At 49.8% G+C, this 14638-nt stretch overlaps 1 protein-coding gene across 1 annotated transcript in view; it reads right to left on the bottom strand.

Annotated features, from left to right (window-relative positions):
- Window positions 1–14638, bottom strand: part of LOC145358193 (laminin subunit gamma-3-like) — a 115026-nt gene that overhangs the window by 23022 nt on the left and 77366 nt on the right. The window contains exons 14-19 of the mRNA XM_080211973.1: window positions 12251–12496; window positions 8475–8628; window positions 6596–6738; window positions 4925–5103; window positions 2960–3098; window positions 1891–2093 (exon numbers count right to left, since the gene is read on the bottom strand). Of these exons, the coding sequence (XP_080068099.1) occupies window positions 1891–2093; window positions 2960–3098; window positions 4925–5103; window positions 6596–6738; window positions 8475–8628; window positions 12251–12496 (1064 nt within the window). The remainder of the gene's footprint in view (window positions 1–1890; window positions 2094–2959; window positions 3099–4924; window positions 5104–6595; window positions 6739–8474; window positions 8629–12250; window positions 12497–14638) is intronic.

The following is a 14638-nucleotide window of genomic DNA, read 5'->3' as shown; positions in this document are numbered from 1 at the left end:
TACTGATTGGAGACTCCAGAAACAAGGACCATGGGAGAAGCCAGTCACTCGTTACGGGAATCTCCGGGTCTGTTTCACTTGATTCTGAGCCACTCTGCCCTTCAAACCTTCTTCATTGTGCACTACATGTTGATCTGAGCGTACGGCACCTTTCCATCTCCAGGTGCAGTCATGCCTGTGCCTGTAACTCAAAACAGGACGTCCCGTCAGCAGCTGCTGTGATTTCTCCCACTTGTGATACTGATTTGAAACGCTGGGAAAGGAGTTACAGAGTCTTCAGATTCACAGGGCAAGGAGGCATTCCACTCCCATTCACTAACCAGCGGCGTGTGACTGTGTGTGTGTGTATGTGTGCGTGAGCGTGAGTGTGTGTGTTGTGTGTGTGTGTGTGTGTGTGAGTGTGAGTGTGTGTGTGAGCGTGTGTGTGTGTGTGCGTGTGAGCGTGTGTGTGTGTGTGAGCGTGTGTGTGTGTGTGAGCGTGTGTGTGTGTGTGAGCGTGAGTGTGTGTGTGAGCGTGAGTGTGTGTGTGTGCGTGAGTGTGTGTGTGTGAGTGTGTGTGTGAGCGTGTGTGTGCACGTGTGTGTGCACATGTGTGCGCGCGTGTGTGTGAGCGTGTGTGTGTGAGCATGAGTGTGTGTATGTGTGAGCGTGAGTGTGTGTGTGTGAGCGTGTGTGCGTGAGCGTGAGTGTGTATGTGTGTGTGCGTGAGTGTGTGTGTGTGTGTGAGCGTGTGTGCGCGTGTGTGTGAGCGTGTGTGAGCGTGAGTGTGTGTATGTGTGTGAGCGTGAGTGTGTGTGTGTGAGCGTGTGTGTGTGAGCATGTGTGTGTATGCGTGTGTGTGCGTGTGTGTGTGAGCGTGTGTGTGTGCGTGAGCGTGAGTGTGTATGTGTGTGTGCGTGAGTGTGTATGTGTGTGTGCGTGAGTGTGTGTGTGTGTGTGTGAGTGTGTGTGAGCGTGAGTGTGTGTATGTGTGTGTGTGTGAGCGTGAGTGTGTGTATGTGTGTGAGCATGAGTGTGTGTGTGAGCGTGTGTGTGTGTATGTGTGTGTGCGCGTGAGCGTGTGTGTGTGCATCAAGTGTGTAACCGGACAGTGTGGGCCCTATTTTATCATTTTAACTCTAAGTGCTGGGTGGACTTGAAACTGGGAGTGTTTCAGACCCAACTTTTAGACCCGTTCTCAGGTCCCCCCGTTTGCTATCTCTGCAAAAATAGCAGCGATTCTGAATCACAGTGCAAAGCCCTGTGCGAGGGAGGGGGAGAGCGAGGGGGAGAGGGAGGGGGAGAGGGAGGGGGAGAGGGAGGGGGAGAGTGGGAGTGAGGGAGAAGGAGGGGAAGGGGGAGGGACGGAGCCATACAATTCATATGGGAAAGACGCAGCCTTGCTTTTGAAGCCTCCTGTAGTTGAATGCCCTGAGCAGATGTACATTTGAGGAGCGGCTGCATGGGGCTGTGTCCTGGGGAGCGGCTGGACACACGGGTTTGAACTGGAACAGCCCAGAGAGGGAACAAAATAATCCCACTTTTAAATCTATCATCGACGTAACTAAAAACAAAGTACAGGGTTGTGAATGTGGAATGCAATGAACTCGTGGGGTAACGTCAGTGTGGCTACTGGGGGGTGGGGGGGGGTAACATCAGTGCGGCTAGTGGGGGGAGGGGGGTAAACGCAATGGGTAAGTGAGGGGGTAAAGCCAGTGCAGTTATTGGGGGTAAACTCAGTGGGTTAGTGCGGGGTGCTTAAGCCAGTGGGCCACTGGGAAGGGGGGGGGGTTAAAGCGAATGGGTTAGTGGGGGTGGGGAGGGGATAGAGGTGACTCCAAGAGCTGCTGCGTCGGGGGGGGGGAGGAGCGGTGGTGGTGGTGGGGGCAGGGGGCGGGGGGTGAGCTGTACCGTATTGTCCAAGGCCTCCCTGGCTGCCTCCAGCTCCCTGCGGGTTCTCTCCACAATGAGCTCAGTGCTGGAGACGATGTGACAGTGTTTACGCTCCGTCCCCTCACAGTCCAGGCTCTGAGTGACGTTGCCCAGTTTCTGTCCAATTCTGTCCAGCGAGAAATCCACTTCATCCATAAGCTGCACAAACTGACCCTGGGGACCTGTGAATAAACCAGCCCCCCCCTAAGTTACTAACCAATAAACCAGCCCCCGGTTACTAACCAATAAACCAGCCCCCAGTTACTAACCAATAAACCAGCCCCCCCCCAGTTACTAACCAATAAACCAGCCCCCCCCAGTTACTAACCAATAAACCAGCCCCCAGTTACTAACCAATAAACCAGTCCCCGGTTACTAACCAATAAACCAGCCCCCCCCCCCCCCCCAGTTACTAACCAATAAACCAGCACCCCCAGTTACGAACCAATAAACCAGCCCCCAGTTACTAACCAATAAACCAGTCCCCGGTTACTAACCAATAAGCCAGCCCCCCCCCGCCCCAGTTACTAACCAATAAACTAGCCCCCAGTTACTAACCAATAAACCAGCCCCCGGTTACTAACCAATAAACCAGCCCCCGGTTACTAACCAATAAACTAGCCCCAGTTACTAACCAATAAACCAGCACACCCCCCCCGGTTACTAACCAATAAACCAGTCCCCCCAGTTACTAACCAATAAACCAGCACCCCCCCCCCCGGTTACTAACCAATAAACCAGCCCCCGGTTACTAACCAATAAACCAGCACCCCCAGTTACTAACCAATAAACCAGCACCCCCCCCGGTTACTAACCAATAAACCAGTCCCCGGTTACTAACCAATAAACCAGCTCCCAGTTACTAACCAATAAACCAGCCTCCCGCACTCATTCTCTCTCTCTTTCCCCTGCCAGCCCCTCACCATCTCTCTCTACCCCCCTGACACCAGCCCATTTACTCACTTTCTTTCTCTTCCCCTGTCCCCACCCCTTGTCCATCCCAGGCCCTCCTCACGCTCCCCCCATGAGGCCTCAGGCCCTCACTCACCCTGCATTGACTGGGCCTCCATGTCTCTGATAGTCTCCTGTAGGCGATTGGTGTAGAGCTGATAGAACTCCTCAGGGTGGCTGCTGAACCTTTCCAGTTCCTCCTCCAGCTCTGTCATCCTCTGCTTCAGTCGATTCACCTGGAAAGGGGAAACTCTAGCTCCCTGTCACAGAATCAGGCCACTCGCAAACTTGGGGCCTTGGGCTTTACCCAGATCTATCCACACGGAGAGGCAGAGCAGAGCTGGCCCACCAGCACACTGCCCTCACAAAGAGCAGAGGGAAAACCGCAGTGAAGCCTCATGATGCTAGGCCCAGGAAGCCGGGCCCTCTCTGTCCCTCAGGGGCTCTGGCCTTTACTACAGCCAAATCAGCGAACCATGGGCACACACCACACTGAGGTAGGATGGTAGGATTCTCTCAAAGGGTAGGGTTCAGGGTGACTGTTCCACAGCTTAGGGCCCAGGCAGCTGAAGGCACGGCTACCAATGGCTGGGCAAATTAAAAGGCCAGAAGATTTCCTGGAGGTTTGAGGGGCAGGAGGGAATTACAGAGATAGAGAGGGGTGAGGCCAGATTCAGAAACAAGGATGAGAATTTTACTTTCAAGACATTGCTCAACCAGGAGCCAGTGTAGGTCAACGACCGTGTCAGGGAGATGGGGAAGAAAGGGATTTAGCAGCTGAGCCTCGCATAATCTGATGGTTGCGGAGAGTGAAATGTGGGAGACGGACAGGAGAATATTGGAATTGTCAGGTTGGGAGGTAACTAAAGCTTGGATGAAGAAGTCAGCAGCTGCTGAGCTGAGTTAAGATGTGGAGATGCCGGCGTTGGACTGGGGTAAACACAGTAAGAAGTCTGACAACACCCGGTTTAAGTCCAACCGATTCATTTGATAGTAAACTCACAAGCTTTAGAGGTTTCCCTCTTCGTCAGGTGAATGGAGAGTCCTGGCCTCAGACAGAGCATATAAAGCACATAAACTGTCTGTGTGCTTTATATGCTCTGTCTGAGGCCAGAACTCTCCATTCACCTGATGAAGGGACAAACCCGAAAGCTTGTGAGTTTACTAAAAAATAAATCAGTTGGACTTAAACCTGGCGTTGTCAGACTTCTTACTGTGTTGAGTTACAGCAGCCTGGGCTGTTTCCCACAGCAATGACACTCAATCAGAGTGGACACCGTGTCAGGTGGAGAGGGTAGTCAAGAAAGGCGTGCTTGCCTTCATCGGCTGGGGCACCGAGTTTAAAAATTGGCGAGTCATGTTGCAGCTTTACAGAACCTTAGTTAGGCCACACTTGGAATATAGCGTTCAATTCTGGTCGCCACACTACCAGAAGGAATGTGGAGGCTTTGGAGAGGGTACAGAAAAGATTTACCAGGATGTTGCCTGGCATGGAGGGCATTAGCTATGAGGAGAGGTTGGAGAAACTTGGTTTGTTCTCACTGGAATGATGGAGGTTGAGGGGCGACCTGATTGAAGTCTACAAGATTATGAGGGGCATGGACAGGGTGGATAGTCAGAAGGTTTTTCCCAGGGTGAAAGAGTCAATTACTCAGCGGCACAGGTTTAAAGGAGATGTACGAGGCAGGTTTTTTGACACAGAGGGTGTTGGGTGCTTGGAACTCGCTGCCTGGGGGAGGGAGTGGAAGCAGATACGGTAGTGACCTTTAAGGGGCATCTGGACAAATACATGAATAGGATGGGAATAGAGGGATATGGTCCCCGGAAGGGTAGGGGGTTTTAGTTCAGTCGGGCAGCATGGTCGGTGCAAGTCTGGAGGGCCAAAGGGCCTGTTCCCGTGCTGTGATTTTCTTTGTTCTTTGTAAATAAATAACTTAGAGCCAGTTAAAGGGTGTGGGCAAACACGCAGGTTATATTAGGCCTCACTAGGCCTGCAGCAGTTGTTTAAGAGATGCTGTCCATTGCTCCTGGTTCCCATTTGAGTGGATAGGAAGTTCCTTACCTCATCCTGGACCAAACCGTAGCAGACTGGACACAGCTGGCAGTGAAACGTCGAGGCCTCGTAGTAATAGTTTTCCTGACATTGCTCGCACTTCCTTCCCACAAAACCCCTCTTACAGAGGCAGGAGCCATTCTCCTGACACTGCATATCCACAGATCCCAGAGGAGAGCAGTCGCAGGCTGCAGGGCAGGAGAGAGGATGGAGGGAAAGGAGTTAGTGCACAGAATACTCCATTCAAACACAGTCCGCAAGAGAGATCCAACAGCGTCATGCTGCACTAATGTAGCTTCCTCCCAACCACCACACCCCTCCCACCCCGTCCACCCCCTCCTACAGTGATTGGTGTCACAAGCAGTATCCATGTGGGTTTACAGAATAAATAAAAACTGACAGATGCTGAATTTCTGAGATAAACCCAAAAACACTGCAGGAACTGAATTGCTGAGATAAAACCTAAAAATACTGCAGAAACTGAAATTCTGAGATAAAACCTGAAAATGCTGCAGAAGCTGAAATTCTGAGATAAAACCTGAAAATGCCACAGAGCTGGTAGCACAATGCTAACCACTGTGTCACTGGGGCGGCATGGTGGCACAGTGGTTAGCACTGCTGTCCCTCAGCTCCAGGGACCCAGGTTCAATTCCCAGCTTGGGTCAATGTCTGTGTGGAGTTGGCACATTCTCCCTGTGTCTGCGTGAGTCTCCTCCCACAGTCCAAAGATGTGTGGGTTAGGTGGATTAGCCAAGCTAAATTGCCCCTTGGTGTAAGAGGACTAGCTGAGGTAAATGCATGAGGTTAAGTGGCTAGGGCCTGTGTGGGATTGTGGTCAGTGCAGACTTGATGGGCCGAATGGCCTCCTTTTGCACTGTAGCATTCAATGAAACCTGAACTTGCTACTGAAGCTGAAATTCTGAGATTAAACCTGAAACTGCTGCAGAAGCTGAAATTCCGAGATAAAACCCTGAAACTGCTGCAGAAGCTGAAATTTTGAGATAAAACCCTGAAACTGCTGCAGAAACTGAAATTCTGAGATAAAATCTGAAACTGCTGCAGAAACTGAAATTCTGAGATAAAATCTGAAACTGCTGCAGAAACTGAAATTCTGAGATAAAACCTGAAACTGCTGCAGAAACTGAAATTCTGAGATAAAACCTGAAACTGCTGCAGAAACTGAAATTCTGAAATAAAAATTGAAAATACAGGAAATTCTCAATGGGTCAGGTGATGCAATCAGGCAGCTTCAGTACAGAGAGAAACAGATGATTAATGTTCTGGCTTAAGGTCATGAAACTCAAAACATTAACATTCCTTTCATCTCTCTGCAGACAGGGTGCAGCAGGAACTGGTTTACTCTCCTCAGGAAATTTCTGGCTCATTCCAATCACTGCTCCACTCAGTGACCCTGGCGTTTCCACGCTTGTTGCGACTGTGCTAAGCAATGGGCAGAGGTAAAAGGTCGATATTCTCAGCTCTGGCCAATGAAATCAGCCATGGTCACCGACTAAAATCTCTGGAGATTGGATGTGATGCCCTCCACAGTCAAACAGTCAGAAAACTCTCTCCATCTTGGTTCAGCCGTGAGGAATGGCTATTCGAGTAGAGCAGTTTCCTTGTGGCCCCATGAGTAGCGGAAATGAGAAGATTAAATAAACGACACTGCTCACTCAGTACCTCGACAGCCCCTCTCAGAGAGGTCAAAGTAGCCACGTTGGCATTTGTCACATGATCGTCCTTCAATGCCAGGCCGACAGTTGCACTGGCCAGTCAGAGTTTGGCAGTAACCGTTCCGTGATCCGATAGGGTGGCAGGCACAGCTGGAGAAAGAACAGGAACAGTAACAGGGCGAGCGAGTGGATACAGACACCGTTTGAGAACTTCATCCAGAGCCAGCAGACCGAGCAGAACAAACACTGACCCCCGATCCCACCCTCGCGCTGACCCCCGATCCCACCCTCGCGCTGACCCCCGATCCCACCCTCGCGCTGACCCCCGATCCCACCCTCGTACTGACCCCCGATCCCACCATCCCGCTGACCCCCGATCCCACCCTCGCGCTGACCCCCGATCCCACCCTCGTACTGACCCCCGATCCCACCATCCCGCTGACCCCCGATCCCACCCTCGCGCTGACCCCCGATCCCACCCTCGTACTGACCCCCGATCCCACCCTCGTACTGACCCCCGATCCCACCCTCGCGCTGACCCCCGATCCCACCCTCGCGCTGACCCCCGATCCCACCCTCGCGCTGACCCCCGATCCCACCCTCGCGCTGACCCCCGATCCCACCCTCGCGCTGACCCCCGATCCCACCCTCGCGCTGACCCCCGATCCCACCCTCGCACTGACCCCCGATCCCACCCTCGCACTGACCCCCGATCCCACCCTCGCGCTGACCCCCGATCCCACCCTCACGCTGACCCCCGATCCCACCCTCGCGCTGACCCCCAATCCCACCCTCGTACTGACCCTCAATCCCCTGACCCTCGATCCAGTCCTACTGAACCTCAATCCCCTGACCCTCGATCCTGTCCTCCCACTGACCCTCAATCCCCCGACCCTCGATTCTGTCCTCCTACTGACCTCCAATCCCACCCTTGTAATGACCCTTGACCCCCATGCCAGTTGGATGTCAGGCTATGGAGCGCTCAAAGTTGTACGTTCACCCTCACGGTAAAATAATCTGCCGATATTTGACTGGGATCTGCCGATGGTATCTTGTTAATGTTGCCGTGACCTTTACTTGCCTGAGGTCACAGATGAAGGACAGTTAACATGGCAAATCATAGGTCAGCAGCGAGCAGGAGTCTCCGCCCTGGTCTCATCGAATGGCGGCTGCCAAGGAACTACAAAAGCTTGTGGACGTAACCCAATCCATCACACAAACCAGCCTCCCATCCATTGACTCTGTCTACACTTCCCGCTGCCTCGGCAAAGCAGCCAGCATAATTAAGGACCCCACACACCCCGGACATTCTCTCTTCCACCTTCTTCCTTTGGGAAAAAGATACAAAAGTCTGAGGTCACGTACCAACCGACCCAAGAGCAGCTTCTTCTCTGCCGCTGTCAGACTTCTGAATAGACCTATTCTGCGTAAAGTTGATCTTTCTCTACACCCGAGCTATGACTGTAACACTACATTCTGCACTCTCTTGTTTCCTTCTCTATGAATAGTATGCTTTGTCTGTATAACGTGCTAGAAACAATACTTTTCACTGTTTGTTAATACATGTGACAATAATAAAAATAAATCAACATCAGATCAGGGACCACTATTCCTGCTCCTAATTCTTGTACTCTTCAGCTGAGTTTTTTACCTCTTGTTCCATCTACTGCCCTGACCCCTCGATTCTCCAGTCCTGTTTACTGCCTTGTCTGTCAGCCTGACATCCAACTGGCATAGGGCGTCAAGGGTCATAACAAGGGTGGGATTGGACGTCAGTAGGAGGACAGGGTAAAGCTGCCAAAATACTGGGGCTGGAGAGATCGTTTGATGGCCGGTGGGGGAACCAAACAAGATTTTCACCGATGACAGCTCCTTCTATTGGTTACCTGAGGCACCCCACTGCGGGCTGCAGATTATAGAAGCCTGGCTCACATTGGCTGCAATCTCGACCAATCACGTGAGGCAGGCACTCGCATTGGCCACTTGCAGGGTTGCAGGTCTGAGCCTCATTGGTTGAACCAACTGGATCACAGTTACAGGCTGCGGAGAAAAGAAACACAGACTAATGCAATTCCCGCGACTCCCAGCAATAAACAGGGTGAGAACATCAAACTTACAGCACAGAAACAGGCCATTCGGCCCATCCTCTCCATCCTGCTGTTAATAGAAACGTTGCAAATAGGAGCATGAGGCCATTCGGCCCTTTGAGCCCATTCTGCCACCATTCATTATGATCATGGCTGATTATCCAACTCAAGAGCTTGACCCCACCTTTCCCCCATTTCCTTTGATCCCTTTTGCCCCAAGAGCTATATCTAACTCCTTCGTGAAAACATACAACATTTTGGTCTCAACTGCTTTCTATCGTAGTGAAGTTCACAGATTCACCAATCTCTGGGTATAAGACATAGGAGCAGAATTAGGCCACTCGGCCGATCAGGTCTGCTCCACCATTCAATCATGGCTGATATTTTTCTCATCTCCATTCTCCTGTCTTTTCCCTATAACCCCTGATCCCCTTATTAATCAAGAACCTATCTGTCTCTGTTTTAAAGACACTCAATGACCTGGCCTCCACAGCCTTCTGCAGCAAAGAGTTCCACAGATTCCCCTCTCTCTGGCTGAAGAAATTCCTCCTCATCTCTGTTTTAAAGAACCGTCCCTTTAGCCTGAGGTTGTGCCCTCTGGTTCTAGATTTTCCTACTAGTGGAAACATCCTCTCCACGTCCACTCTATCCAGGCTTCGCAGTATCCTGTAAGTTTAAATAAGATTCCCCCCTCATCCTTCTAAACTCCACCGAGTACAAACTCAGAGTCCTCAATTGTTCCTCATACGACAAGCTCTTCATTCCAGAGGTGAAGAAATCTCTTCCAATCTCAGTCCTAAAAAATTTTACCTTTCATTTTTAGATTGTGACCCGTGGTTCTGGATTCCCCCACCATCAGGAACATCCTTCCTGCATCTACCTGTCCAGTCCTGTTAGGCTTCTATAGGTTTCTGCAAGACTCCCCCTCATTCTTCTGAACTCCAGCAAATACAATCCTAACTGACTCAATCTCTCCTCATATGCCAGTCCCACCACCCCAGGAATCAGCTGAGCTTCCTCCCACTCAGCACCCCCTCCACCCCCCACTCTGTCCACCCTTCTCATCTCTCCCAATCAGTATCTCCTTCAATTCCTTTTTCCCTCATGTGTTTATCCAGTTTCCCCTTAAATGTGTCTATACAATTCAACTCAGTTCAAGGGGAGATGAGGGTAGGCGGCATTGTTACTGGACTAGTAATCCGGAAACTCAAAGTCATGCCCTGGGGACCTGGGTTCCAATCCTGCCATAGAAGATGGTGGAATTAAAAGCCTAATGAAATTATTGTCGATTGTCAAAAAAAACCTTCTGGTTCACTAATGTCCTTTAGGGGAGGAAATCTGCCATCCTTACCTGGTCTGGCCTACATGAGACTCCAGACCCACTGGCCCTTGAAATGGCCGAGTGAGCCACACAGTTCAAAGGTTAATTAAGGATGTGCAATAAATGCTGGCCCAGCCAGCAACATCCACATCTATGGTAGCCAGTTTGATATCCTAAACATTCTCTGGGTAAAGGAGTTTCTCTTGAATTTCCGATTGAATTTATGAATGATTATCTTATATTTATAACTTTGACCTTTAGACTCTTCCACAAGTTCTCTGAAGGTGGAATCACACGTAGATAGGGCAGTGAAGAAGGCTTTTGGAATTCTGGCCTTCATCAGTCAAGGCACTGAGAATAGAAGTTGGGAAGTTATGTTGCAGTTATACAGGACATTGGTGAGGCTGGACCTGGAGTATTGTGTTCAGTTTTGGTCGCCTTGCTATAGGAAAGATGTTATTAAATTGGAGACAGTGCAGAAGAGATTTACAAGGATGTTGCCAGGACTCAAGGGACTGAGTTATAGGGAGAGGTTGGACAGGCTAGGAACTTTCTCTTTGGAGCATAGGAGACTGAGGGCTGATCTTATTGAGGTGTAAAAGATCATGGGAACCATGGATAGGGTGAATGCACTCTGTCTTTTTCCCAGGGTTGGGGAATTGAGAACTAGAGGGATCAGGTTTAAGTTAAGTGAAAAAAAAACTAATGGGAGCCTGAGGAGCAACTTTTTACAGGGGATGGTACGTGTGTGGAATGAGCTGCCGAGGAAGTGGTTGAGGCAGGGACATTGACAACGTTTAAAAGGCATTTAGACAGATACAAGGATAGGAAAGGTTTAGAGGGATACGGGCCAAATGGGGTTAGCTTAGATGAGCTTTTTAAAAGTTTTTTTATTAGTGCCACAAGTAGGCTTACATTAACACTGCAATGAAGCTACTGTGAAAATCCCCTAGTCACCACACTCTGGTGCCTGTTCAGGTACACTGAGGGAGAATTTAGCACGGCCAATGCATCTAACCAGCACGTCTTTTGGACTGTGGGAGGAAACTGGAGCACCCGGAGGAAACTCACGCAGACACGGGGAGAATGTGCAGATTCCACACAGACGGTGACCCGAGCTGGGAATTGAACCTGGATCCCCGGCACTGTGAGGCAGCAGTGCTAACCACTGTGCCGTGCCATCTGGTTGGCATGACTAGTATGGGCTGTAGGGCCTGTCTCCGTGCCGTAGATTCCATAATTCAATGAAGTGGGAATATCTTCTCTATATTTCGAGGAGAACACCTTGACTGTGGAAAGGTGTGACTAGGTTATTCAAAGCATCTTGAGGAGCAAGCAGCACTCTCTCGCAGTGAAAACTGATTCACTGAATTTTTGCGAGCGCGAGGTGGACCTGTTTTTGAATGGGATGGAATTACGTGACACAAAAGGATAGATACTGAACAGAAGCAGAAACAGCCCAGGGCCCAGCTGGCTTCGATCAGGGAGAGGCTGCACCCCCACCCCTCCCCTCCATGGTGGAGAATCCAGAGCACAGGATCACAGTTTCAGGTTTGAACCGAGATGAGGAGAAATCTCTGCACAAACTGTTGGGAGCCCTCCAGTCAATGAATATGGGTGGCATGATGGCACAGTGGTTAGCACTGCGGCCTCACAGCGCCAGGGACCCGGGTTCGATTCCCGGCTTGGGTCACTGTCTGTGTGGAGTTTGCACATTCTCTCCGTGTCTGCGTGGGTTTCCTCCAGGTGCTCCGGTTTCCTTCCACAATCCAAAGATGCGCTGGTTAGGGTGGATTGTCCGTGCTAAATTCTCCCTCAGTGGACCCGAACAGGCGCCTGAGTGTGCCGACTGGAGGATTTTCACGGTAACTTCATTGCAGTGTTAATGTAAGCCTACTTGTGACACTAACAAAATAAACCGAAAATTTATAAACTTAACCTTCCAAATGGAGATCGATAGATTATTAGGAAATCGATATTCAGCCAATGACCATGTGGAATTTCAGAGGAGAGCCAAGGGGCCGAATGGCCTTTTCGTGTTCTTAACATTGTTACATTTCAACCTCCACAATTCAGTAACTCTTAACAAAAGCATCATACATCTTAAAGAGAACCACATTATTAATGGTTTGGTAATTATTCCTCTCACACACACACAGAGCGGTAACAGGCACTCGGTGACATCACCTCACACGGAACTCGCTCCTACGCTCACAGAAACATTCCACTCCCCTCGTCTAAACCTCTCACTCACTCCGGCACTTGTCAGACGGGTTGGGGGTCAGAGCGTTTCCATAGAAACCGTCATCGCAGCGGTCGCAGTAATGGCCGACAGTGTGGAACAGGCATTTCAGGCACTCCCCGGTCAGCTGATCGCAGTTGCCCACGGCATTGGGATCAGTATTCCCGTTACACTGGCACCGGGTACAGGGGCGGACAAACCGGTGAAGACCCAGTGGGTCGCCAAAGAAACCATCATCACACATTTCACAGCGCTTGCCTGGAGAGACAGAGAGAGAGAGAGAGAGAGAGATCAGAAAACTGGTCAGAAACATCACAAAGACACTGGCTGGAGAAAGGTAGCTTTCTTACACCAGAATTTTCCAACCTTTCATCTGAGTAACTTTAGGGGTTTTACTGCCGGGTAAAGGGAGATGTCCTACGGGGGTTCCCAAATCTCCCGGAATATCCTGGAGTCTCCACAAATTAAAAGTTGATTTCCAGGATATTTTGAAAGCAACTTCAGGATGTAAGATCTTAATTTTTTTATGTTTTGATTTGATTTTATTACTGTCACACGCATTTGTATTCAATGAAAAGTACTGTTTCTTGTGCGCTATACAGACAAAGCATACCGTTCATAGAGAAGGAAAGGAGACAGTGCGGAATGTAGTGTTACAGTCGTAGCTCGGGTGCAGAGAAAGATCAACTCAATGCGAGGAAGGTCCATTCAGAAGTCTGACAGCAGCAGGGAAGAAGCTGTTCTTGGTTATTGGGCTGTAAGAAGGGGGAGGCGACGGCCGAGTGGTATCATTACTGGACTATTAAAAACTCAGCTAATGTTCTGGGGACCCAGGTTCGAATCCTGCACGGCTAATGGTGGAATTAGAATTCAATAAAAAATACCTGAAATTAAGAACCTACTGATGACCATCAAACCGTTGTCGATTGTCGGAAAAACCAATCTGGTTCACCAATGTCCTTCAGGGAAGGAAATCTGCCATCCTTACCCGGCCTGGCCTACACGTGACTCCAGAGCCACAGCAATGTGGTTGATTCTCAGCTGCCCTCAGGCAATTGGGACGGGCAATAAATGTTGGCCCAGCCATCGATGCCCATGTCCCACCAATGAATAAAAAAAAGAGGCCATTCAGCCCCTCAGGCCTGTTCTGCCACTCACTTCCATCACAGCTGATTGATATCTTAATTCCTTTTCCTTGTCTGCATTGAGTAACATCTGTGATTGCTGCTTACTCCTTATCCTAACATTTGGGGAGGGCCAGAAAACTAACGTTTGACTAATGGTTAAGAATCATCCAATCAGGTATCAAAGAGCTTGCCAGCTTTCCAATTGGCTGTGGGAAGGAGGCTTGGTGTGTCAGGTGACTGATGGTAGGAGAGTGGGAAGACTGCCATTGATAGGGGGAGAGTTGGGAAGAGACAATCGGAGGTGGGAAGTCTTGTCAATACCTTGGGTGGATTGGCCATGCTAAATTGCCCCTATGTGTGTGAGGTAATGTATGGGTTTAGGGGGATGAGGGAGAGTTTGGCCTGGGTAAAATTCTCTGTCAGAGAGTTGGTGCATACTCAATGGGCCAAATGGCCTCCTTCTGCACTGTAGCGATTATATCATTCTTCAGATCTTTCTGGTCATCCTCCTGATTATGTACCAGGATTTCTAGAAGATGGAGACAGGAGGAGGCCCTTCAGCCGTTCTGCCACTCAACCAGGTAATGATGTGGTGATCCTGTGCCTTTAAGGAATGTATTTGAGCCATGTTCTTGTGCAGGATCTGTTGTAACAGTTTTTACGCACTCGGAGCCGTAGTGTCTACCAGCATGCTGCATTGTTGTTGAGGCAGCTTACTTGTTTCCAATGGCTAGAATGTTGGTTTTCATCTGAACTAATGCTGTTCTGCTGTTTTCCCCTGGGATTTTGCAGAGTGGGGCTTCAATGGGATGCTTGGCAGGTATGGTCATGTGATGGGGAAACTGGGCTTTTTCACAGAATATTTCAACTTTGATGCTGCTTTTGAGTTAAGGGAGAGCAGTCTCTCTCTTTTGCCCTCTCTGCAGTCGGAGACTGGAATCTGCCAGGAAATAAGGTGTTTTGGAAATTCTGTTTTGTAAGAGTTACTGCTCTGGAAGCTGCAGAGGAAGAAATATCCTTTCTGTCTCTGGGATCTTCCAGAGGCTGGGAGCTGCCAGAGGCTGGATTTGCTTCTCTGAGGTTTTTCTGTTTTGAGCATATATCCTTCTCTGAAAATTGCTGGATCTCTGTTCAGAAGTGTTAAACAGCTGAAAATCCAGCATCATGTGAGCATACTTGCTTTTGTGCTAATCCTGAAGAAGGGCGTATGTCTATGGGATATCACTTTAGCTTGGAACAACAGAGATAGCTCGCTGTTAGGGGTTACACTGTG

The sequence above is a fragment of the Carcharhinus amblyrhynchos genome, chromosome 25 (assembly GCF_965287045.1).
Source record: "Carcharhinus amblyrhynchos chromosome 25, sCarAmb.v2.hapA, whole genome shotgun sequence".
Classification (NCBI taxonomy): Eukaryota; Metazoa; Chordata; class Chondrichthyes; order Carcharhiniformes; family Carcharhinidae; genus Carcharhinus; species Carcharhinus amblyrhynchos.
The sequence above is the reverse complement of the archived record's forward strand: the minus strand, read 5'-3'. Positions and strand labels throughout refer to the sequence as shown.